Below are 24,724 nucleotides of genomic sequence, written 5' to 3'. Positions count from 1 at the left end.
TATAAAAATTTATAACATATATGAATTATTTCTTTATTTTAATTATTTATATATTTATTTATTTATCCTTATAATATTTTTTTTGTATATTTAACGAAATATTAATAATATTTGAATAATTAAATTAGTTTCAATATTTATCATTGTTAGTTGGTAACATTGAATTATATATTACTTATAACTTCATTCAGTTAGCACTATTGTTTTCTGTACAGTTTAATACTTCAATCATAAGTAGCAGTAAAAAATATCTGGAATTAGCTTTTAAAAATATGTAATACGAATTAAGTGAAAATATTATAATATTGTCATTTATAAAAAGAATAATTATATAGAATATAATAAATTTATATTTTTTATTTTTCAAATGCTTTTAATTTTTAAATGCAAAAGAAACCAATCTTTTGAGAATCGTAATTATATTTGTGAATATTTAATTGATTAATGGTGATTCCATAGCAAATGAATATTTGCATGCTGCAGTTATGTGCTTCCATTGTGAAAACATAATTGTTTTATGGTGATAATATGTCAAAATCAAACATAAGGAAGATAACGGTTGACCCTACGAAATGTAATACAGACTCTCGTCGACCAAGTGTATTTGAGAGGTTGGGGACTAAACCAGCAGTTACTGCCGGCCAAAATTCATCGGATTATTGTAGAAACTGGGCACTAAACGGCAGCTGTTCATATGGAAAGAATTGCAAGCAAGTATAATTTGAAATCAATTTATTTTGCATAAAAAATTAAATATGTATTTGTTCTATATTTTTTATAGTAATGACAATACAATTATCAAATTTATTATTCAAATCATAGAGTAAGAATTATCATTGATTTTATTTAAGATGATCATCATTTTCTTTTCTTGATATTGCAATTAGATATGCAAATACTCACACATTAATAAGTCCGTCCAAGCGTGCCAAAAAGGATAATGCTATTGCAAGTACAACTGGAGTAAGTATATAATTTATATCATCAAATTCTATGTAAAAAATTTAATTAAAAAAAAATCAAAAATATTGTTCATTTGTATTATTTCATTTAAATAGCTATTTATATTTATATCTATTTATTAATATATAGCTTATTGAAGATCCATTTAAAAGGCTTACTTCTAAGATCGTAAAAAAGGCATCACATAGTCCTGATTTAAATTTAGAAGAGTGGAATCAAACAGATTTGGAATACGAAGACGAAAAAGTATTAGAGAGACGTAGACAGTTATTGCAGCGTGAATTAGAATTACAAATGAAGAAAGATAAAGAAGTTCATGGAAAAGATAAAATAAGACAAAAGAAAAAAGCTATGACTTCTTCTTCTAGTTCACGTACTTCAAGTACATCTAGCAGTAGTAGTAGTTCTAGTAGTGAAGATTCATCTTCTAGTTCAACATCTGATTCACGTAAAAAAATAAAAAAAATTAAATCTAAGCGACATCATAGTGGATCTACTGATTATGATGAAGATAAAGAAAGAAGACGAAAGTAAGTTATATATTAAGTATTATTTTATTTTAAGTTATATATATTATTAAGTATTATTTTATTTTATTTAACATATAAAAATATTTAAAATTTTTGAGATTATTATGTTATATTATGTATATATTATTATATATTTTTATGTAATGTAATTTTTATGTAATTTTATGTATATAACAAATATTAATATAAAATTACAAATCAATAATTTATATTTTAATATTTTTATTAAAATTTAAATATATAAATCTATATAAAAAAATTATATAGAATTTTTATTATTTAAAAATTTTTACAGATTAAAATTAAAAAGACTTGGAACAAAAAATGAAAAACCTTCAGTCAAGAAGAAACGTAAATTTGAAAGTAATTCCACAAAAAAGGAAATTAGTGTTAGAACAGCAAAAAAATATAGTTCATCTTCAGCATCAAAAAAACATTCTTCTACACCTCGTACAAGATCTCCAGCAATACAAGTATCCACAACAGTAACATCAACAACAACTTCAGTATTAGGCTCTTCAATATCTGTGCCTCATCATGGAACATCCAATAAAATTAGAGAAAGAAACAGAAGTGAATCTCCAAAAATTGTAAAAGGCAGAGATATGGAGAAAGAAGATAAACATTATAAAAAAATACGTGATATAGATGAATTATCTAAAGATAATGTTAAAAATAAACCTTTTGATAAAATTAAAGAACAGGATAAAGAAAAAAGTCGTGCAATAGATGAAAAAATTAAAACAAACGAAAGATTAAAAGCAAAATGTAAAGATAAAGATATACGATCTAGAACATCTCCAACATCTGAAAGATCAAAACATCAGCATTCAAAAGAAACGATTTCAACTAAAACTCGTCGTAGTCGTACACCCGAAAAGTCATCAAGATCTAAACGAGAGTTTACACCATCAAAAACTCAAGATAGACAACTTTCTACAAACAGATCTCGAGATACAGAAAAGAAAGATCGTGAATCACATAAAAGTGATAAAAGTAAAGACAGAGAAGATATACGAAAAAATGAACAAAATAGCAAAACTAGACAGATATCGAATCAAGAAGAAAGCCATAGAAGAATCGGTAAAGAATTTGATGATAAAACTTATTTAGGCGATAAAACTCGACAAAAGAGCAGGGAACGTCGTGATAAAGAACATACGAGAGATGAGCGTGGGCATTCAAGGCTTGCTCGAGATCAACGTGATGGACGTGATAAAGATAAAGAAGATTTACAAGAACGTTGTCGTGAACGACCACGGGAAAGAGATCGTGATCGAGATAGAGATCGAGAACGTGATCGCGAACGAGACAGAGATCGAGATCGGGATCGTGATCGTGATAGAGACCGAGATCGTGATCGAGATCGAGATCGTGATCGAGATCGTGACCGTGATAGAGAAAAAGAATCAATTAAATCAAGAGATAGAGATGTACCATCTTTAGTTTCAACGTCAATAAATTTAACAGCGGATAAAAATACACGTTATAGTCGGGATAAAGAACGATTAATAATGAAAGATAATATTTTTGAAAAAAATGGAACTCGAGAACGTAGAAGTGATAGAGAAAGAGAACGATCTGAAACAAAAACTCTTTCTGATAGAGACAGAACGTCGCAGCGTATTGATAATAGATATGATCGAAATACTGTAGATAAGGATACGTCAGTTCGTAAAGCTGGTGTAAATTCACCTAGAGATCGCGTTGATCGTTTTCCGCGAGAAAGATCGTTAGATAGAACATCGTTGCTTGATAAAGGTACGCACAATGTACCCCCATTATCACAAGCATCTTCTTTACCAGTCGTTCAATCTTCTATAGCATCTTCATCATCTTCATCCGCTCCACCTACATTATCAAATTCGCGAGATAATTTAATTGATAGAATAGATGTTACACATTATGATCGTGAAAGACACAGACGATTCAGCACAAGATATGATCGAAATCATACATCTGAGCATGATCAATCACGTATTACGCCAACCAAAGTTGATCGGTTAATCGAAAGACGAGAAAGCAGTCCACGACGAACAATTGAAATCGACAGAAATTATAATAGAAATTACGGACGTTTATCAGAACATTGGGATGAACAGGAGGAAGCATCTTCACATTTAGATTATCGTGATCACCATGTTCATGAAGATGATAGAAGAAAAACTGTTGATGGAAGAAGATATGATAGTCCATTTGATGAAAGACGTGGAATTCGTGAAGAAAGATCTCGAGAATCTAGATATGTTGTTCAAACGACTGATAGAAGTTCCTTTGATGATCATCGGCATCATCATCATCATCATAGACATCCACTTTATTCTGGAGAAAAATTAAGAAGTAACACATCTATTAGGTATATTAATAATTAATTCTAGATATATAATAATCTGCATTACTATTAATCTGCAGATTATTATTTAGAATATTAATAATGCAGATTTTTTATTCTTTATTTGCTTTTTATTATATATTTTTTATTTTTTATTATATAGAGATGAAAATGTTCCTAATGATGATTGGGATAATCATCATCGTGATGTAGAACATAGCCGAGAGCGAGCTTATGGTCCCGTTGATTGGGAAGAAAGAGAATGGCGAGTGAGAGCATTATGGGATAATAGAGATAGTCTTCCTCGATCAGAAGTACATGATGATGACTGGAATTCTCGATATGATAATTCTGTATCAGATTGGAAATCAAGCGATTCTCGAAAATGGGATAATCAATCAATGCATATTCGAAATCACTATAGAAATGATCGATCCAAGGAATTAGAAATAGCAGAATCCACATCACATAAGTATATTAATTTTATTAATTAATAATTAATTTTATTAATTTAATTTTATTTATTATTTATTTAATCAATGATTTTTATGAATATAAATTATTTTTTATTTCTTTTTAGTAAAAGAAGAACTTATAATAGTTCTGAAACTAGAGATGAATGTACAGTTCATAATTCTAAACAAGCATCTTTATATGGTAGTATGAAAGAAGAACCTATTAATAAAAAGTTAATGGAATTAGCAGAAGGTAAATTATCTATAACTCGAGAAAAATCTATAGATACTTTTCAAAAAAAGACTGTCTTAAAAGAAAAATCTGAAACAAAAGAAACTGTTACATCTGATTCAAAACGTACTTGCATTGATGAATCTTTACAAACACTTCATACTGAGAGTGATCTCAGTGATATTAGTGATGATCCAGATGATATATTAAACATGGAAGATATCACAGTATGTTCTATTTATTTGATTGAATATTTAATTGAATTCATTTTATGATTTTAAAAATCTATATTAAAATTTTTAAAACTAACATTTATAGGATATAGATATAAATAAAACGAGAGTAACAAAAAGAAATCCCGATATTATACAACGAGATGGTCAACCAACAACTCAAGAGGCAGATCTTTCATCTCCAAAAGAAACTATAGAAGAAACAGTTTTTAATACTAAAGGAAAAGATAATACTGACACAATATCATTTAGGTAGTTTTTAACTTTTAAAATTTTTAAAGTTTGTTATTTATTTTATATAGATTATATTAATAAATGATTAAAATATAAATAGAAACATGGAAGATGAAAATATGGAAACTATGGACTTTGAAGAAATTTCTGATGGTGAATTAGAAGAGGACATTAAAACGAGTGGTAAAGGTTTGGGAGATGCTTTAGGAGTTGATTGGGAAAGTCTTGTTAAAGAAACGCAATCCCGTAAATCTACATCATGTAATCAAAATTCAGAAAATCGTTGGCAATGCAAGGCAATTCTGCATAGAATTGGTGTTTCTGCGAAATATGCAGGTGAAGATGTAATGAAAAAACTGACAAAAAAATATGGAAAGGATGGTTAGTTGTTTAATACATTTTTATTTAGCATAAATTATCTTAATCATGTTTGTTTAATGGCATATTAAATAAATTATATTTATTTTTAGATCATTCGGAATTTTTCCTTCACAATGTTGCATTTATGCACACAGCACTTACACGAAATCATTTGTTGCGTGATTTAAACAATGATACGCTATCTATGGTAGATGATTTTCTGTATAGGTAAACATTATTAAATCATTTTTTAATAAAGAAAAATAATAATAAATAATATCATTATAAATAACATATATATATATATATATATGTATGTATGTTACAGGAATAATAATGTAAATATTGATGAAGACGTAGATTACGATTTAGAAGTTTTAAGACCTTGTACAGCTTTATATGAAGAAGCAAAATGTTTATTAGAACAAGCAGTATGAAACATTTTTTTTATTTATAGGACGTGATTTTCAGAATTGCACTTTGGTACTATATTACATTATAAAACAATATAGAGCAACAAGTGCATCATTTGTTACTTGCTAGTCTAGTACAGCTATTTAGATATTTTCTGCTGCAAACTTAACCATCTATGGTGCAATGTAAAAAGAGATTAAATTGATACCTTTTTCTTAATATCTAGTTCTTTAATTTTCCATAATTAAATGTCTTATTATTCAATTTTTATATTCTTCCTATCAAAATTATAACAACTCCAATTGAATATTACAAATAATGAGATATTTGAAAAATATAATATTTTTCTAAATATTATATTATACAATTTTTTGATTTTAAAGATTATACATTATTTTTATTCTTTTAAATTTTTCAATTACACAATTATATATAATATAACTAAATTTTATATTATCGATAATATTTTTTGTACACAATAATTTATTTTTTAAAATATTTTTGAATCTAACAGCTGAAATAGCATCATTTTGCAATATATTAATTACTTCTTTTAATAAATTATATATATATATAATATAAATAAATTTTATATTATCGACAATATTTTTTGCACACGATAATTTATTTTTTAAAATATTTTTGATCGTATTCGAATGTAACAGCTGAAATAGCATCATTTTGCAATATATTAATTACTTCTTTTAATAAACGTTGATTTTCATCAATCTGAAAATATTCAATATAAAAATAAAATATATCAAACTACCAATAAATAAATAATAAAAATATGCAATAAAATTTTTATCTACCTTCTGAATATCTGATTGTTCGAATCGTTTCATTTTTTCAAGATTTGTGCAATATAATTCATATAAAATAAGACCTAAAATATTAAAAATTAAAATTTTTAATATTCTATATATAAAAATAAGTGAGATAATATAATATATAATTATAATTTTTATTTTAAATATATTCACCCTTTTTTGTAGAATCACCACTGTTTAAAATATCTAATACAGAAAGTAAATCATTGCAGTAATTTGCCTTGATATCCAACTCAGTATCACTTAAATCTAATGTTTAAAAAAATATAATAGTGTATAAATTAATAAATTTTGAATAAAATATATTTGTATATTATTCGTACCTTTCCATTGAAGATCGTTACTTCTGCCATAATATGAAATGATTCGAAATTTCACATCCATGATAAGATAATTACTCTGAGGAACTATAATTGAAAGATCTTTTTGTAAAAACTTAAAGATCTCGCGTGGTGTTTTATCTATAACTTCCTCTATGATAGCAGCTAGACCTGATCGAATCGAACATATCTAATAATAAAAAGTAAAAAAACAAAATATTTATAAAATCTAAATTTTATAAATAATGGAATTAAAATTAAAATTTGTAAAAATTTATTAAATTAGCATCAGTTTTAAAACAGAAAGCAATAAAATTAATAAAAATTTAATTATAGTATAAATTATATATGATGTATGAAATAAATTATTAATTATAAAGCAAATAAAATATATATGTATAAAATGTATTTGTAATATGATTTGAATAAATATTTAAATACCTGTCTATGATTTATCATTATGCTACATTTATTGCAAATCCAAGATGTTCTCATATTAAGAGGATTTTTTGGTAATAATTCTCCAGAACATTTATCAGATGCACACAAAAGTGCACCTAATTTGGAATTAAATTCCTAATATAATTAAAAGACATTCTCATATTTCAATTATTAATATGTTTATAAAATTAAAAGTAATTATTATATTTATATAATTACCGTAGGATCACTACATCTTTTACACATGCAAGAAAAATTTTTAGTCACATTCAGAAATTGCCGCCGCAATGTTGTATCCCAAAATAAACTTGTGTAGGACATAGTGATTTCCTCTCCAGCAGAAATTGGAAGAGCAGCTCTAACATATAATCGAAATTCTTCATCGAAATAATGTCTTGTATTCGGTATACAACAATGGTTTTGCAATGAACCCAGGGGATAAAGTCCTCGTAAATTTGTAAAATGGTCTTTGTCATGAACACGAATCGTTTCAAACGAATTTGTGTTAAAAGCTCTGCATACGCGTTCCATTATCTCTATTTCTTCGTCGCTTGGAGAATTTACCACATTTTTCTTGAGCAATTCAATCTTTTCACATAGAAATATATTTCATAATAATAGTATCTTTTCATAAAAGATAAAAATGTTAAATTATGTAAAAAAAATATTTTATAATATAATTATTTTATAATTTTATTATTAAATATTAATTTTATTTATTAAAATGTTAATGTCAATAATGATTATCAAATTATTAGTATCGTATTAGAAGAATTTAAAAATTATTTGCATAAGTAATATTTCATAATTTTTTTTTTTTATCAATCTTCAAATAAATTTTAATATTTATTATTACGAATATATTAATAACGAAACAAATTTAATAATTTTAAATCTAGATTAGATGAAGATATTTAAACTTTTATTCTTTAAATATTAAAACAAATATATATATATATATATATATATCACGCTTATATAAGTTAATTTTCTTTAAAAAAATTTCTTTTTATTAAAAATTTCATTTTTAAATGATTATTAATATAATATTAATTAAAATAAATTATTAACATAAATTGTACCTCATACTTTGAAAATAGATTTTTATTGTATTGAAGAGTGGCCAAACATTTACGCTGCATTTTCGTCATAAAAAGACCACGAATCGGTATCATAGCTAACAGTAAATTCAAGCACCAATCGGTACCACAAATCGGTATCAGTGACCTTAGATATTCACATTCGTTCACATGGTTCGGCGAATTCTCACATTGAGTGGAACAAACTGGCAAACCGCAACCTTTATCGCATGGAAAAAGCGGGCATTCATTCTTGTAACAACATATGCACATTTTTGTTTGTTTATTTAAGCACTTTGGTCCGACTATCAAAGGTGCATCGATGAAGATCAATTCGTTTTGTTTGATGTCTCGAGTGGCGAACATACCACGACCGCTCAGCGATGAATAACCAACAGTCCATAGTTGTTGTTTCTGGAAAATTTTATTCTCCTTCAAATGAGATACGAACACTTCTTCCACTTCTTTTGGTTCCGTTATATCCTGAATATTCATATTAAACAATAATGATAACTTTGAAGAGAATCGTTTATAAGATTCTAATAACTAATCTTAGAGAATTTTGTCAGAGTATATATATGTTTAAGAAAATCGTCAGATTATATAATGCAATTATATTTATATACTATGTATCTATATATTGCATTAATTTTTGTATAAAGGCAATTAATCAAAATATAAAAGGATCAATTAGATTATTAAAATTCACATAAAATATTTTTATTCATAATGATATTATTATATGAAAAAAATAATTTATATATTTGTCTGTATGCTTAGTTTTAGACAGAAATGGAATTGGAAACTTGTATCTGATATTTGCATTTTAGTATTTGTTACTTCATTGTTGTTGTATTTAATTGTCAATTAAAAAAAAATATAAAAATTAGAATATGAAATAAAATTCGTATTTATAAAATATTTTATATATGTCATAAAAATAGAAATGGAATTAATTTTTCGTTAATAAACTGATTCTATTTCAATTGTATTATTAAAAGAATTAAATGTTACGATTCGAAACATTAATATTTTTAAAATCAAATAAAATTTATTATTGATGAAGCAAATTTCACGCAAGCGTAACCGACAAGTATCACTGTTTGTTGTATAGTACTAGCGTTGCTAGGACTACCAAGTGGTCAATTACCTATAACAAATAGCAGTTAAAGTATATCTACATGCATCATATTCGAATAGTTATATTATTGAAAAAAAAAGTACATATAAATCGATGAGTGGCATATTATTTGCGGTTCACGTTACTTTAATTTTTTAAATAGAAATAGATAAAATTTTAATTAATTCGAAATTATCAAAATAATAATATGTAAATATATTGTTCCTCACACATAAATCAAATTTTCTTTTTATGAAATTTATTCTATAGTCAATAAGTATATTTTTCATATAAAAATTTGTAATAATCTATAACAAACGTACATGTATATAAGAGTTATATTATTTTTATTCAGAATGCATTATAAAAAGATGAACATTGAAAAATTTCTAAATGAAAAATCTTTCATTCTGGCAATATTTTTCTTCTTAACGATCAGTTTTTCACGAGGTCTAAATTGTAGTGGAGATCCTTGTATGTACGGAATATGTTTAGAAGATATAAACAGGTATATAAATCAATTATTATCACGCAAAATAAATAAATTTTCATTCTTTATTTTATTTTTTATATTTTTATATTATTGTTTAAAAGAAGAAAAAAAAATTGAATAAAAAACATGATTTTATATAAGTATTTAAAATTAATATATTAGTTATTCGTTCCATACATATAATACAGCACTTATTCTTGCTACTGTATCGATGGTTACACTGGAATCAATTGCGAAATCAATTGGAATGATTGTTGGTCTAATCCTTGCCTAAACGGAGGAACATGCAACGATGCTGTTGCTGCTTATAACTGCACTTGTACCGAAGGGTTTGTAGGTAATTTATGATTCTTTACTTTCTTTACTTTTCATAGCATATGCGAAAACGATCTCTTGACGTGTTAGCAGAGAGAATTATTAAATAGCATATTTGTTCTTCTACTTATTTAAGTAAGTGGGAAAAAGATTAAAAATTATATTTTTACATGATTACAGTACTATAAAATATTATTTCACATTGTATTACACATATTTTTAGGTATAAACTGCGAGCAAAAATATAGCGAATGTTCGAATCAACCCTGTCTAAATAATGGAACTTGTCTCGATTACGATGGTATTACTTGTCAATGTCCTGATGGGTACTCAGGTAAAATTGATGTGTAAAAATTAAATTTTTTTTATCTATTTCATCTAATATTATTTCTTTTTTAGGAGATTATTGCGAAATTGATGCTTCGGTTTGTAATAATACAATATGTAAAAATGGAGGTGAATGTATGGAAGGACCTGGATTTTCTTTTTTTTGTCATTGTTCTGAAGGTATGACTTTTTTTTTAAATAATTTAAATAATTTATATTTCAGTTTAAGTATTTAGATAAATTAAATTTCAAAGGTTGGACAGGTCGATTATGTGATGAAGATATCAATGAATGTATTACATCACCATGTAAAAATGGTGGTCTTTGCATTAATATTCCTGCGTCATATACTTGTGCTTGTTTATTTGGTAAGTTATAATTATTTATTCTTATTAATAATTTAGAAAATGATTTATTTTAAAATGTATTTGTGTTATTACGATTTCAATTATATCATAAAAATTCTTCATAAGGATATACAGGTAAAGATTGCGATAAAATGATTGTACCCTGCGAAGAAAATCCTTGCAAAAATAATGCAATATGCTTATTCGAGGACGAACGTCAAGTTTGTTATTGTGTACCAGATTATCATGGTGCATTATGTGAATTAAAATATGATGATTGTGAATCTAAATTTGCAAACTGTGAGAACGGAGGTACTTGTATCGATGGTATCAACAGTTTTACTTGCGTTTGTCCAACATTTTATAGTGGACCATTTTGCAATGTCTATGATTTTTTATCGACTACTTCGTTTTTCGAAGAAACATTTGAGACTGATAATGAAGAAAGAAGTACTGCCTTTACTTTATTTGCAAAATCATCAGCACTGCCAGAAATTGATACATCATCGTCAATGAGTACTTCCATAACAACGCAACCTTCAACTTCCTTTAAAAACATCAATCATTTCTATACAATATGGTACCCTTCTATAGAAACAACCACCTCAAGTTATAAAAACGGTGTTAATTTTTTTAGTAGTAGTAGTAGTAGTAGTAGTAGTAGTAGTAGTAGTAGTAGTAGTAGTAGTAGTAGTAGTACCGATACTAGTAGTAATATTAGTAAAAGCAGTGTAGAAAGTACTCCATTTATTACCGATATTTCGACTATGTATCCTGTTACAAGTAAAGAGATATCTCAAACTGAAACGGTCTCGTTAGAACCTCGAACATTTCCTAATGTTTCAAATGAAATTCATTCGATGAGTTCAACATTAAAAATTGAGACTGAATATTCGACACACAAATTAATTTATAATGAAACAAATACAACTGAAATTACTTATCAAGAGAATGATAGTAGAACGCCTAATCGCTCTATCAGTGATACATCATCTTCTGAAGAAGGAAGTACGATGGGATATATTTTAAGTACAAGGTAACAGTGATATATATTTTATTAATAATTATTTAAATATAATTAAAATATAAATATTATTTAAATATAATGAAGAAAAATAAAAATTCCATTATATTTTATTATCAATTAGATATTATACAGTTGTAACTAAAGCTGCTAAAAAAACGACAGAAGAACCTGTAATGGTAGAAACTAAAACTAATAATACTTCATTTTCCACTAGTACATCTTTTTTAAATTTTACGGAATTTTGGAAAAATAAAAGCTCAGATTCAAATATGTCAATAATAGAAGTGCCAAAAACTACATCTTATTCATTAATAGATAAATGGTCGTCTACAGAACTATCAAAATCTTCTACAGAAAGTTCTACATTTAGTAGTTCTACTTTTACTAATAATATTTCTTCACTTGCAACAATTAATAGCTCTATAAAACCAACATTTGAAATCTATCAAATGAATACTACTAACAAAGAAGGTGAACAGTTTTTAACAAAAGATGAATCAGTAACAATTTCAGAAAATTCTATCATTCCTAAATGTTATGGAATATTGTGTCCAAATTCCACAGTATCGCCTATACGCAACGATAATAATGCAAGTATTATAAATTTTTTTATTAATATGATAATAAAAAATATTAATGTTTTTCAAATAATCTTTAGTGTAATTGTTCGTATCATAAAAATTGTAAAACTGATCCAAATATAATGCGCGCGGCATTTAATGGAAAATCTTACGCAAGACAATATGTAGATGTAGAAATTTCAAGCGACAATAACGCAACATTAAAAATTTTTGTAAAACTTAGAACGCATTTTAAAGATGGTATTATATTACATATTTATTTCGATGATGAAAAATATGCTTTGGTATATTTAGAATATGGTTCTTTAAAGTTTCAATTCTCCTGTGGAGTTGAAACTATGTTACTTGGTGAAATAGACTCACCTATTAATAATGGATACGAAGCAGATATAGATACAAGGTAAAATAATATGATAATATATTATTTATTTTATTTGTTCATTATATTTTCTTATTTTCTATATATATATATTTAGATTTCAATATTTCATGAAAAATGAAACCAATAAATGTTCAGCTCGTTTATTAGTAAATGGAACAACAGCAGTTAGTGGAGAACAAATTTTACCATTACGTGGAAATCTTCCACGACATGCTAATTTACATTTAGGTGGTATACCATTGGTATTTTCCCATTATTTTGCTCATGTCTCTATGGGATTTACAGGTTGCATGAATTCACTAAAGGTTGTTTTTTTTAACATTATATTATATATGTGTGTAACAATATATATTTAGGAAACATCCACAAAATTTAAAGTTATATTTTATTTTATTAATATAGGTGAATGATATATCACGTCATTTTATTCATGATTCAATTGAAACATTTCAAATTGAAGATTGCATATCATTTTTATGCTTGTCAAATCCATGTCAAAATTTTGGTGCATGTGAAGAAATAAATAATACTGTGCATTGTAAATGCATAGCCGGGTAAAATTTTTATAATTCAATTTTTCGTCTTCAAAAATTCGACATTAATAAAATCACATCAAAACAATAAAATAAAATATTATTTAATTAAATAGATATATCGGTCCTTTTTGTGAACGTTCAACATGTGATGAAAATCCTTGCGCTTTGGGTGCAACTTGTATCAATTCACCAGGTACAGGTTTTGTTTGCGTTTGTCCACTTGGAACTCATGGGCTTTTATGTGAAAAAGGTAATATATATTAAATATACATTATATATTTTATTTCACAAAGAAAATAATTATTTTTTATCTTAAACTTTTAGATACAGTTATAATGCGACCATCATTTTCGGTACTTGTACCTGGATTCTCATCATATGTTGCTTATGGGATTTCAAATTCTATAAAAGATACAATGGAATTGAAACTAAAACTTATACCGCGCACTTATGAACAAATATCTTTAATAGCTTATTTAGGACAAAGTGGATCTCATCAAGATTTATCAGATCATCTTTCCATAACATACGTTCGTGGTTATATTATGTTAACATGGGATCTAGGAGCAGGTAGTAATTTAATATTTTAAATATTTTAAAATGAAATATTGTGAAAATATTTTCTAAAAATATTAGGTGTACGAAGAATATTTACAAATGTTCCTTTGATTACTACAACAACGGCAACAATGAATAAAAATATAGCATATACAATTCGAATTGGAAGAAGAGGTCGAGATGCATGGCTTGCAGTAGATGGCATAGGCAATGTAACTGGGCGAGTGGTTGGATCTATGACTCGACTCGATGTATCACCAATACTTTATATTGGTTTGTTTTTTTATAATTTAATGTTATTTAAAAAAATTTATATTTGAAGAATAATTTAAAATATTATAAATATTATTTATAATACTTATCAAATCATTATTATATAAATAATTTATAGTTCTAATATACTGAAATAGAATTTAAATTTTTTATTAAATTAGGTGGACACAAATCAAAAAACTTTGAATCTTTACCTCATGATTTGCCACTTCATACTGGATTTTCTGGCTGTATATTTGATATTGAATTACGTACAAAAAATACTATTTATTCAATAACCAATTCAAGCCCTGCAACAGGTCGTGGTGTTGGTGAATGCCACAGAAATGAATGCATTCATCATTTATGTAAAAATGGTGCAGTATGTTTAAATCATGGAGCAACATATAGGTGACTTATTTATATAATTTTAGTAATTTTAAAAATTTATACAATTTTTAATAATTACATAAAATATTAATTAATTATTTCAGTTGTATTTGTACGAAAGACTGGATGGGATCTGACTGTTCCATACCAATAGAAACATTATCTTCTATTAATCCATTTTCTTGCCATAGTTCAAAATAATAAAAATATGTTATTGTTTAATTTTATTTTAATACATTATATGAAATTAAATTTTATATAGAATTCATTCAATTAATTTTTATTATTTTCTTTTGGTTGATACGATACAGAATAAGAATTCAAATGCACAAATAAAATAGCAGCAGCTAAACGAGCTTGTAAATCATACTTATTATGATCATGAAACCATTCTACAGATCCCCAATGAGAAATCTACAATTAAAAAGTAAAATAATAAAAAAAAAATTATATTATATTAAAAAAATATATATAATAAAAAAACAAATTATATTATATTATATTGTATTATATTATAAATCTTTGAACATAAAAATTAATATACATACTTGATAATTTTCCTCTAAACGTGATTGTTTTACAGCTTCTTTTATACTAATAACTCTTTCTGCTGCAGCTAGTGTAAGAATTACAGATTTAATTGCATCTACTCCATACATAAAACCTATGAATAAAACAATATAACAATATTCATAATATATTTCTGTATATTATTAAATTAATATATATAATTAAATTATTTACCATAAACTGCACTATAATTATAAGACATTAAATGTCTTGTCAATATTAATTTAGTTTTTGAAGATATAGTAGGAGCTACTATACTTTGAGTTTTTATCATATTTACTCTATAATTATCACAAAACCATTGTACTAGTGGATCCCAATTTTCAGTTTGTAATTTATGTAATTCATCATTTTCCTAACAATATATTTATTATTTATTTAATAAATGTCTTAGGTTATATATATAAATAAAATACATAATACTTACATTTGAATGAAATAATAATGTATCCATTTCTAAAGAACTTACAATATAATTTACCATATCTTCTTTTGTATAGTTGTGAGGATTATCTATCACAGTATTACAAAGTGCTGTCTTTCAAATTGAATGTAGAAATATGTTAAATCAAGTTTATTAAATTACATTTTATTTATATTTAATTTAAAAAGATAAGTTTACCAAATGCATATTGCTTTTATCAATAATTTGTTTTTGCATATCCCATTCAGTTGCTATAGCTAAAGCTAAAGGTTTACTATCCACTTGAAATATTTTTCCTTGTGGCGTTTTGAGTTTTCTTTGATCAAGTGTAATTTCATACTTTCCACTGCTTGATAATATATTTGTTTTTCGATAAAATCTTTTAAGAGTAGCTAAAAAATAATGTATTCTATAAAAATTAATTTTATTTTAAAAATATATGTTATTTTTTAATGCTGAAATATAAAATTATAGGTTAAAAATTATAAAAAAATAAAAATTTCATATTTTACCCATATTTCTCACAATATTAAAAGTTATTACAAATTTCTTGTATTTAAAATAATGCATTTTTATTATATATTAAATGCTATTATATATAAAATGCTATTCATAAATATTATTTGATAAATATTATTTGCTTTCATACATTTAACAATCGATTTATAATATAATTATAATATTCGGCATCAGTTAGTTACAGATATTTTATATATCAAATATATATATCAAATATATTTGATATATAAAATATATAAATATACTTTTCTCATTAATTTTATTAATAATTTTATAAATTATATTAATTGAAAAAAGTTTTAATTTTTTTCAATTTTTTTGAAATTTAAAATAAATTATAAAAATAAAATTATTTAGAGAAATATTTTATTTTACATATACTATCTAATTTTAATTATACATTTATATTAATATTATAAAATATAATAATATAAAATAAAATTAAATTATATAAAAATATATATGCATTTTTAAAAATTCATTCAAATTAATACAAATTATTAATTATTATAATAAATTAATAATATATATACTGAAGTATAATTAAATCTTATTTTTTGAATAATATATAAAAAAGAAAATAAAAGATATTTCAAAATTTAAAAAGACTTAAATAAGATATTTATACAAATGATAATATATTTCACAAAAGAACGAATTTTCAACTATAGATAACATTTTATTTGCACATAATATATATTATAATTATAATATATATTAATATACATTATATTGTATATATGTATATAATATATAATATGTTGTATATTATGTATTAACTATAGTAAACTATACTTTATATATCCTATATATACTATATTATATATATATATATATATCCTATATATACTATATTTTATACTATTATATTATTTTGATTTTATATTTAGATATATAAAAATTTTTATATTATGAATATACCTGTTATTCTTGTTTCGTAATGACTTTTATCATGAACATATATACTATATAACTCATTAAAAAATTCATACTATCTTTATAAAAATACAATATATTTTAGTCGCCATAGAAAAACATAAAGTATATAGATTATGTGGGTGGATTCCATGTGTGTTTATAAAGTGTAGATTATTATTCTAGTAGTAAAATCAGGAAAAGTATATAAAAATAACTTTTAACAATAAGAATTTATATGAATTTTAAAAAATCATTTGTAACTTTTTATATTTATCAAATTATATATACAAAAGCACTTAAAATTAATTAAACATGAGATATTATCAACTGATCTTAATCATTTTAGACGTATGCTTAATATATAGCTTTAATTTAGAACCAAGAATACCTGTTATTAAAAAAGGATTAAATGGTTCTTATTTCGGTTATTCCGTAGCCGAACATCAAGAAATTTCCCATGATGGTATAGAAAAACCGAAAAGCTGGTATATATTAAAATTTATAATTTCTTTTTATTATAATTAAAACTAACAATTAAAAAATATAATAACAATACATATTTATATTATATATGAATAGTATTATAATATTAATATTTTATTTATAATATATTTATACAATTTACTTATTTTAATTTATTTATTGTCAGGTATAATAATATAATAAGCTATATAAATACAAAAATATATTTTAAAAGACATATCATATAATATATATTATTATATTTTATTAGATATATATATATATCTTATGTCAGGATTATTTTGATATATTTTATATTTTATTATATTATTAAAAAATTATATTAAAAATCTAAAAAATTATATGTTACAGGATGTTAATTGGAGCTCCTTTAGATGAAAATAAACAACCAAAAACTAATAAATCTGGTGCATTATGGCAATGTCCTATGACAACATATAAAACAGATTGCATTCAAGTGATTACAGATGGACGATTAAGTATGTTGTAACAAAAATTTTTTATTTTTAACAAAAATTTTGATATAAATATTTTTAATTATAATTATAATTTTATTAATTATAAATATAATTCTATGTTATATTAAAATATTTATATTATTTTTTATATTACATTTACTAACTTTATATTAATAATAAATGTATATTAATGTTTTTCTTAATAAATCAAAATTTAATATATATAATAATATATTTAATATATAATTGATTAGCATACAATTAATAAAAGGAATTTATTTTAAAGAATTACTATTAATTAAATATATATGTATATATACATATATTCAATTTTTATGTTATAATTTGTGTCATATTATGTTTACATGTGATTTTAATGTAGTAATTGTGCATGTTATCTTTGATGTTATTATATTATGTTATTCTGCTTTATTTTATGTTATATGTATAATAAGATTATTTTTTTGTTAAATTATGTGTTGGTTAACGAGCAGCAGAAGGGAATCTGTATGACACAAGTAAGTCATTGAATGGTCTTATTTGAATGAGCAATCTTTTAATTTTTTTTATGAATTATTTAATTATGTGATTTTGTGTATATTTATAATGATATGCTCATTTTTATATTAGCATGGCATTTTGAATTATAATATAAAAATTATTTTCTTGCATTTTTGTACATGTATATATTAAAAGAATCTATATATGTATATATAGATCTTAATATCTATATATATTACATATTATAAAAAAATATTTTTTATATAATGCATTATTAACAATCATTTTTTTAAATTTGTAATCATATTCTCACTAACTGTAGAATATTTTTATACATTTGCATATTAAAACATAAACATTATACATAATTTATGTATAACAAAAAAATATATGGATATATTTGCTCTTGCTTTTTAATAATCTTTCTGATCTATCCTTCATTTACTGTAGCATGAAATTTTATAAATAATGTTTTATATTATTTAACTTTTATTTTTATTTTTTTATTTTTTCAAAAAATTAAAATATATTAATTTTATAATAAATACATGTAAATATTTACTTGGAATATTTTTTTCATTCTTAAAATTATCATATAATTATATTTTTTTATATTTTATATTATTTTATATATTTTTTATTATATTTTAAATAATTAAAAATATAATAAATAGTTAAAAAATTATTAGTTAATTTAAAGACATAAATATAATAAATTAATATTTAACATTTTTAATCAAAAAATATTTGTTACATGATGAATACATTTGATTAAATAATATGTAATCTTTTACCATTATTATTATAAATTGTTTAATAAAATATTTTCTAAATTTTAGATGTTGAATCTGATGACTTAATACCACCAGGTAATGACGAAATTAAAAATAACCAGTGGTTAGGAGTAACAGTACGCAGTCAAGGCATTGGTGGCAAAGTAATGGTATGAATTTTATCATATTTTATCTAATAATATTATATTATATAAAATTTTATTCAATATAATAAATTTCTAGGTTTGTGCTCATAGACATATTGTAAGAACAGCAGATTCTCAATGGGGTCAAGGACAATGTTATATATTGACACAAGATCTAAAATATCAAGATTTAAAAAAACCTTGTTCTGGAAAACCTACAAACAAGTAATTCATTTAATATAAATATTTTTATTGTTACTATATATAGTAAAATTAATAAAAATTTATTTTGATATTATAGAGCACATGAACAGTTTGGATATTGTCAAGCAGGAACTAGTGGTGTACTTACTTCAGAGGATCGTGTTGTTATTGGCACTCCTGGTCCACACACTTGGAGAGGAACTTTATATCTTTTTACAATTTCAGATGATTTTTTAAATAGAGATAATACAGTTTATAATGCTCCAATGCAAGATTCTTCCCCCGTTAGTAAATATAGTTATTTAGGTAAATATTTTTTATATGAAAATATACATATAAATGTAAATATAAAATTATAATAATGATAATTTTATAATTAGATATTTAATAATTTCGTTAAAATATATAAAGGAATACATTAATTAATTCACAGGAATGTCTGTTACTGTGGGTAATTTCTTTGGTACTGGATTAGCTTATGCTGCTGGAGCCCCACGTTCAAACGGTACAGGTCAAGTTATTTTACTTACACGACGCGATAATAAACCAGATATGGATGTTGCTTTTATATTAGATGGTGAACAATTTGCTTCAAGTTTTGGATACGAAATTACTTCTGCAGATATTAATGGAGACAAGTATAATAATTTTATAATTTTAAAAAATATAATAAACATATTTATTTTAAATTATTAATTATCTTTTCATTTCTTTACATTTAGAATTAGCGATCTTATTATAGCTGCCCCATTTTATTTTAATAAAGCAGAAGGAGGTGCAGTATATGTGTATACTACATTACAAAAAGTTTATAAAGAATATGAAAAAAGTAAACCCATTAAACTTGTTGGACGTGAAGAATCAAGGTTGTCTTTTTTTAAATTTAAATTTTTAAAATTATTTTTAAAATTTTATAAATAAATTATAATTATTTTCTATTTATAAATTAAAATTTGTAAATATACAATAAATTATAGATTTGGATTTGCTTTAACAAATTTGGGGGATTTAAATAAGGATGGATATGATGATATTGCTATTGGAGCACCATATGAAAAAAAAGGAACAGTTTATATATATCTTGGTTCAAAAAATGGAATAATCACAATACCATCACAAGTATTGTTATGTTATATAAAATTGTATAAAATATATATAATATAAAAAATATGATATATGATATAAAATAAAAAAATAAATTTATTACGTTTATTTAATATTTTTTATTTTTTTATGTTATTATAATTTAACAATTTTTAAAATTTAAATTTAGGTTATTCATGCAGAAGATATGCCAGAACCACTACAAACATTTGGTTATTCATTAAGTGGTGGGATTGATATGGATCAAAATGGATATTCTGATTTATTAGTAGGAGCCTATGAAAATGATGCTGTAGCACTTCTTCGTTCGAAAAAAATAATTGATATTACTACTTATATCCGTTATTTAAAAAAAGATGGTACATTTCAAGAAAAAATAGAACCCATAGATCCTAATAAATTTGGATGTTCGGCAGATCCTCATTCAAACCATACATGGTAAATATATATAATTTAATAAATTTTTAATATAAATGAAATTTTCATCAATATTATACTTATAAAATTCTAATTATATTTTTGTAGTTTTTCATTTGAAGCTTGTTGCAAAACAGAATCTTTAGTAAAAGAAGAAGATATGCAAAATTTAAAATTAAATTATTATATTGAAGCAGAAACTTATACTGGAATTAAAAAATTTTCTAGAGTTTGGTTTGGAGCCGGATATTCTCGTCTACATTATGTAAATCGTACTGTCAATTTAGATAGAAAATTTGAACATTGTCAAAAAGAAATTATTTATTTAAAGGTAATATTTTATATAACAAATATTTTATAAATAATTAAACAATAAATCAAATAATAATAATAATTAAATTAAAAAATTGTTTTATTTTTTTTTAAGGAAAATACACGTGATATTCAATCACCTATTAAATTTCGTTTAAATTATTCATTAATTCAAGAAGAACCAGTTATGCCATCTGAAGGAGAACCTTTACCTGATATAAAAAATTATCCTATATTAAATCAACAGGAAGCTGCTCGTGTATTTGAAGCAACCTTTCAAAAAGATTGTGGTAATAATGATATTTGCGAAAGTGATTTACAAGTAAAAGCTCGATTAAATTTATCAGGTATGATTTTAAATAAATAAAAAGAAAATAAAGTTACGAATATTAAATTTATTAAAATATTAAATTAAAAAAATTATTGAATATTAAATATATTTTTAAATTTATTTTTATTATTTTTATTTTAAATTTAAATATATTTTTAAATTTATTTTTAAATATATTTTAGCTTCTTCTGTAAAACCAAATTTCTATGAACTTCTTTTGGGAGAAAAAGAAGAAGTTGTAGTGGATGTAAACGTATCCAACATTGGAGAATCTGCATATGAAGCTCAATTATATATTCTTCATTCACAAAGTTTAAATTATATTGCTAGCAAAAGTAATGATTCTGTAATTTGTAATTTATATAATACAAGTACAGTAAGTTGCTCCATCGGAAATCCTTTTAAAAAAGACAAACTAGTAAATATACAAGTGAGATTTGATCCCAAAGAATTAGAAGATAATAAATCACAATTAGAATTTGTAATATTTGCGAATTCCACTTCAAAAGAAATAAAAGAAAAAGAACCTATAAAATTACAAGCAACAATATTAAAACAAGCAGAATTATCAATTAAAGGGTATATATAAATATTTGTTTTAAATTCATAAAATAAATAAATAAAAAAATTCTATAAAACAAAATATAAAATTAATAATTTAATAATTTATTAACTATAAACAAATTATTAAAATTATAGAAGCGCAAAAATTCAGTGGGCTGTATATGGTGGACCAATTATAGGTGAATCTGCTATTAAACATTTAAATGAAGTAGGACCTAAAGTATCACATGTGTATGAAGTATTTAATGAAGGTCCATGGAGAGTAAGTAGTTTAGAAGTTCGCATTTCATGGCCTTATGAAGTTGCAAATGATAAAGCCCATGGTAAATGGCTTTTATATTTAGAAGAAATACCAATTGTTCAAGGTAAAACCTTATTTATATCAATATTATTTATATAACATTTTTATTTTAGTTTATTATGGGTATATATTATATTTACTTTGTAGCTTCAGGTGATGGTGAATGTATATTACCACCAGGACAGATAGTTAATCCTTTAAAATTACAAGACAGTATTAGTTATGATGATATAGATATATTTCAATCTGCAATATCTACTTCACTTACATTACCACATAATCATACAATTCGTATGAGAAATAGGCGAGATACGGAAAAAGTTGTTAATACACGAACTATTATTGATAAAGATGGTCATAGACATCAAGTAGTTTCCATGGTAATTATTTTATGTTTTTTAAAATTTAAAATAAATTACGAATATACATTAAAATTAAAATTAATAATTTTTTATAAATATAGAATTGTAAAGCAGGAACTGCAAAATGTTTTGATATTACATGCTTTATATATAATTTGCAAAGAAAACAAGAAGCAATTATAACTGTTAAAGCAAGGTAACATTTGATAGAAATATTATATTTTATTATTATATTATTTTGTTAATTTTATTAATATTTTTATTTACAATAGACTGTGGAATTCTACTCTTGTAGAAGATTATCCAAAAGTAGATAAAGTAAAAATTAGTTCTAATGCAAGAATAATTATTCCTCCAAATGTCATAATACAACAAGAAAATTTAAAAGATGATTATGCAATTGTAAGTATTATTTTAATATATTATTTTAATATATTGTTTATATTGTATACTATATTATTTTATTTTTATTATATTCATTATTTTTAACTATGATATAACTTATGATATATTAATTATATGTATATATATATGTATGCTTTTTATTTTAATTTATATTTTAATACATAGGCTGAAACAATTGTATATCCAGATATTCTTGATCACCAAGATGTCGAACCAGTACCAATATGGATAATCATAGTAGCTGTTGTAGCAGGTTTATTATTATTTATTTTACTTACTTTAGTTCTTCGAAAACTTGGATTCTTTAAAAGACGACGACCAGATCCGACTTTATCAGGAAATCTCGAAAAACATAGAGATGATAATCCAGAAAGTGAAGCATTATTTAAACGCCAGATATTATAACAAAAATATTAATTTTTTTACGAATTATTATTTACTTACACTTAAAGTACTTATAACAACGAAAATCTATAAAAGATTTATTCTTCAAAAACGAAGAAAATACGATAGAATAAAGTTTGAATATTTGATGACATGTAATGTGATATATTGACTTATTTATATTTGCATTTCTTTTACAAATTTTTATCGATTTTATATATACTTATGTATTTAATAATTACATTAGTATATTAATTATAGTTCCCAATATAACTACTATAAATATATATAATAATGAGCTATTGATTTTTTTATTATATAATAATTTTGAATTATAAACTCTACATTCTTATATATCTTTATAAATTCTATTTATCTATATATCATCTATATATTCTTATAAAAACTTCACAAAAATTATTCAAAATATTAAAATCTTTAAAAAATTAAAAGATATATTACTTTAAAAAATTAAAAGATAAATTACTTTTTATGACAATAATATTATTGAATTTGTACATTCATAGAAGCACACAATTTGAATCATATAAAAATATGGAAAATTTAATATTTAATTATATGAAATATTTAATATTGTACAACTGAATTTTTAATTTCATATAATTTTTGAATCCATATAATGGACAATATTTATTATAAAATAATATTTTATAAAAGTTCAAATTCATATTTTATAAAAAAATGTATTTATTTAATATTAAATATTTCTGTAAGATATATAAGTTTTTATATATCTTATATAAAAACTTATATATAAGTTTTTTTATGTATTTTAA

General features: G+C 23.4%; 4 protein-coding genes across 5 annotated transcripts; 2 read left to right on the top strand and 2 right to left on the bottom strand.

Moving 5' to 3' along the window:
* The first annotated feature begins 185 nt into the window (after nucleotides 1-185).
* LOC107998951 (uncharacterized) lies at nucleotides 186-15,419 on the top strand. The gene is made up of 25 exons (XM_017058520.3): nucleotides 186-710; nucleotides 888-963; nucleotides 1,093-1,493; nucleotides 1,789-3,849; nucleotides 3,989-4,297; nucleotides 4,406-4,739; nucleotides 4,831-4,997; nucleotides 5,080-5,360; nucleotides 5,450-5,567; nucleotides 5,668-5,770; nucleotides 9,858-10,051; nucleotides 10,225-10,373; nucleotides 10,575-10,685; nucleotides 10,751-10,858; nucleotides 10,933-11,046; nucleotides 11,152-12,061; nucleotides 12,174-12,642; nucleotides 12,711-13,033; nucleotides 13,110-13,320; nucleotides 13,418-13,569; nucleotides 13,665-13,801; nucleotides 13,876-14,121; nucleotides 14,188-14,382; nucleotides 14,544-14,772; nucleotides 14,856-15,419. The coding sequence occupies exons 1-25, from the start codon at nucleotides 529-531 to the stop codon at nucleotides 14,950-14,952; spliced, it is 7,677 nt and encodes a 2,558-aa protein (XP_016914009.2). The 5' UTR covers nucleotides 186-528; the 3' UTR covers nucleotides 14,953-15,419.
* On the bottom strand, nucleotides 6,121-9,938 carry LOC107998879 (SET domain-containing protein SmydA-8-like). Its single transcript, XM_062083013.1, has 7 exons — nucleotides 8,427-9,938; nucleotides 7,564-7,932; nucleotides 7,345-7,479; nucleotides 6,907-7,093; nucleotides 6,737-6,832; nucleotides 6,566-6,639; nucleotides 6,121-6,482 (listed from the first exon to the last, which is right to left on the bottom strand). Exons 1-7 carry the CDS (start codon nucleotides 8,916-8,918, stop codon nucleotides 6,378-6,380), a joined length of 1,458 nt encoding a protein of 485 aa, XP_061938997.1. The 5' UTR covers nucleotides 8,919-9,938; the 3' UTR covers nucleotides 6,121-6,377.
* On the bottom strand, nucleotides 15,016-16,984 carry LOC107998952 (ATP synthase mitochondrial F1 complex assembly factor 2). The gene is made up of 6 exons (XM_017058522.3): nucleotides 16,258-16,984; nucleotides 15,944-16,137; nucleotides 15,749-15,859; nucleotides 15,496-15,676; nucleotides 15,300-15,415; nucleotides 15,016-15,165 (listed from the first exon to the last, which is right to left on the bottom strand). Exons 1-6 carry the CDS (start codon nucleotides 16,313-16,315, stop codon nucleotides 15,025-15,027), a joined length of 801 nt encoding a protein of 266 aa, XP_016914011.1. The 5' UTR covers nucleotides 16,316-16,984; the 3' UTR covers nucleotides 15,016-15,024.
* Nucleotides 16,985-17,129: 145 nt separating this feature from the next.
* Nucleotides 17,130-24,083, top strand: LOC107998880 (integrin alpha-PS1). Of its 2 annotated transcripts, XM_062082981.1 has the most exons (18): nucleotides 17,163-17,667; nucleotides 18,017-18,144; nucleotides 18,618-18,641; nucleotides 19,464-19,567; nucleotides 19,641-19,768; nucleotides 19,845-20,053; nucleotides 20,181-20,385; nucleotides 20,470-20,613; nucleotides 20,725-20,866; nucleotides 21,021-21,289; nucleotides 21,377-21,599; nucleotides 21,696-21,927; nucleotides 22,094-22,490; nucleotides 22,611-22,840; nucleotides 22,924-23,156; nucleotides 23,240-23,334; nucleotides 23,411-23,540; nucleotides 23,709-24,083. In XM_062082981.1, exons 1-18 carry the CDS (start codon nucleotides 17,495-17,497, stop codon nucleotides 23,946-23,948), a joined length of 3,306 nt encoding a protein of 1,101 aa, XP_061938965.1. In that variant the 5' UTR covers nucleotides 17,163-17,494; the 3' UTR covers nucleotides 23,949-24,083. The 2 variants fall into 2 exon arrangements, with proteins under 2 accessions (XP_061938966.1, XP_061938965.1); XM_062082982.1 differs by lacking the exon at nucleotides 18,618-18,641 and having other exon boundaries at nucleotides 17,130-17,667.
* The last annotated feature ends 641 nt before the right edge of the window (nucleotides 24,084-24,724 follow it).

Source organism: Apis cerana, linkage group LG12 (assembly GCF_029169275.1).
Source record: "Apis cerana isolate GH-2021 linkage group LG12, AcerK_1.0, whole genome shotgun sequence".
NCBI lineage: Eukaryota > Metazoa > Arthropoda > Insecta > Hymenoptera > Apidae > Apis > Apis cerana.
The sequence above is the reverse complement of the archived record's forward strand: the minus strand, read 5'-3'. Positions and strand labels throughout refer to the sequence as shown.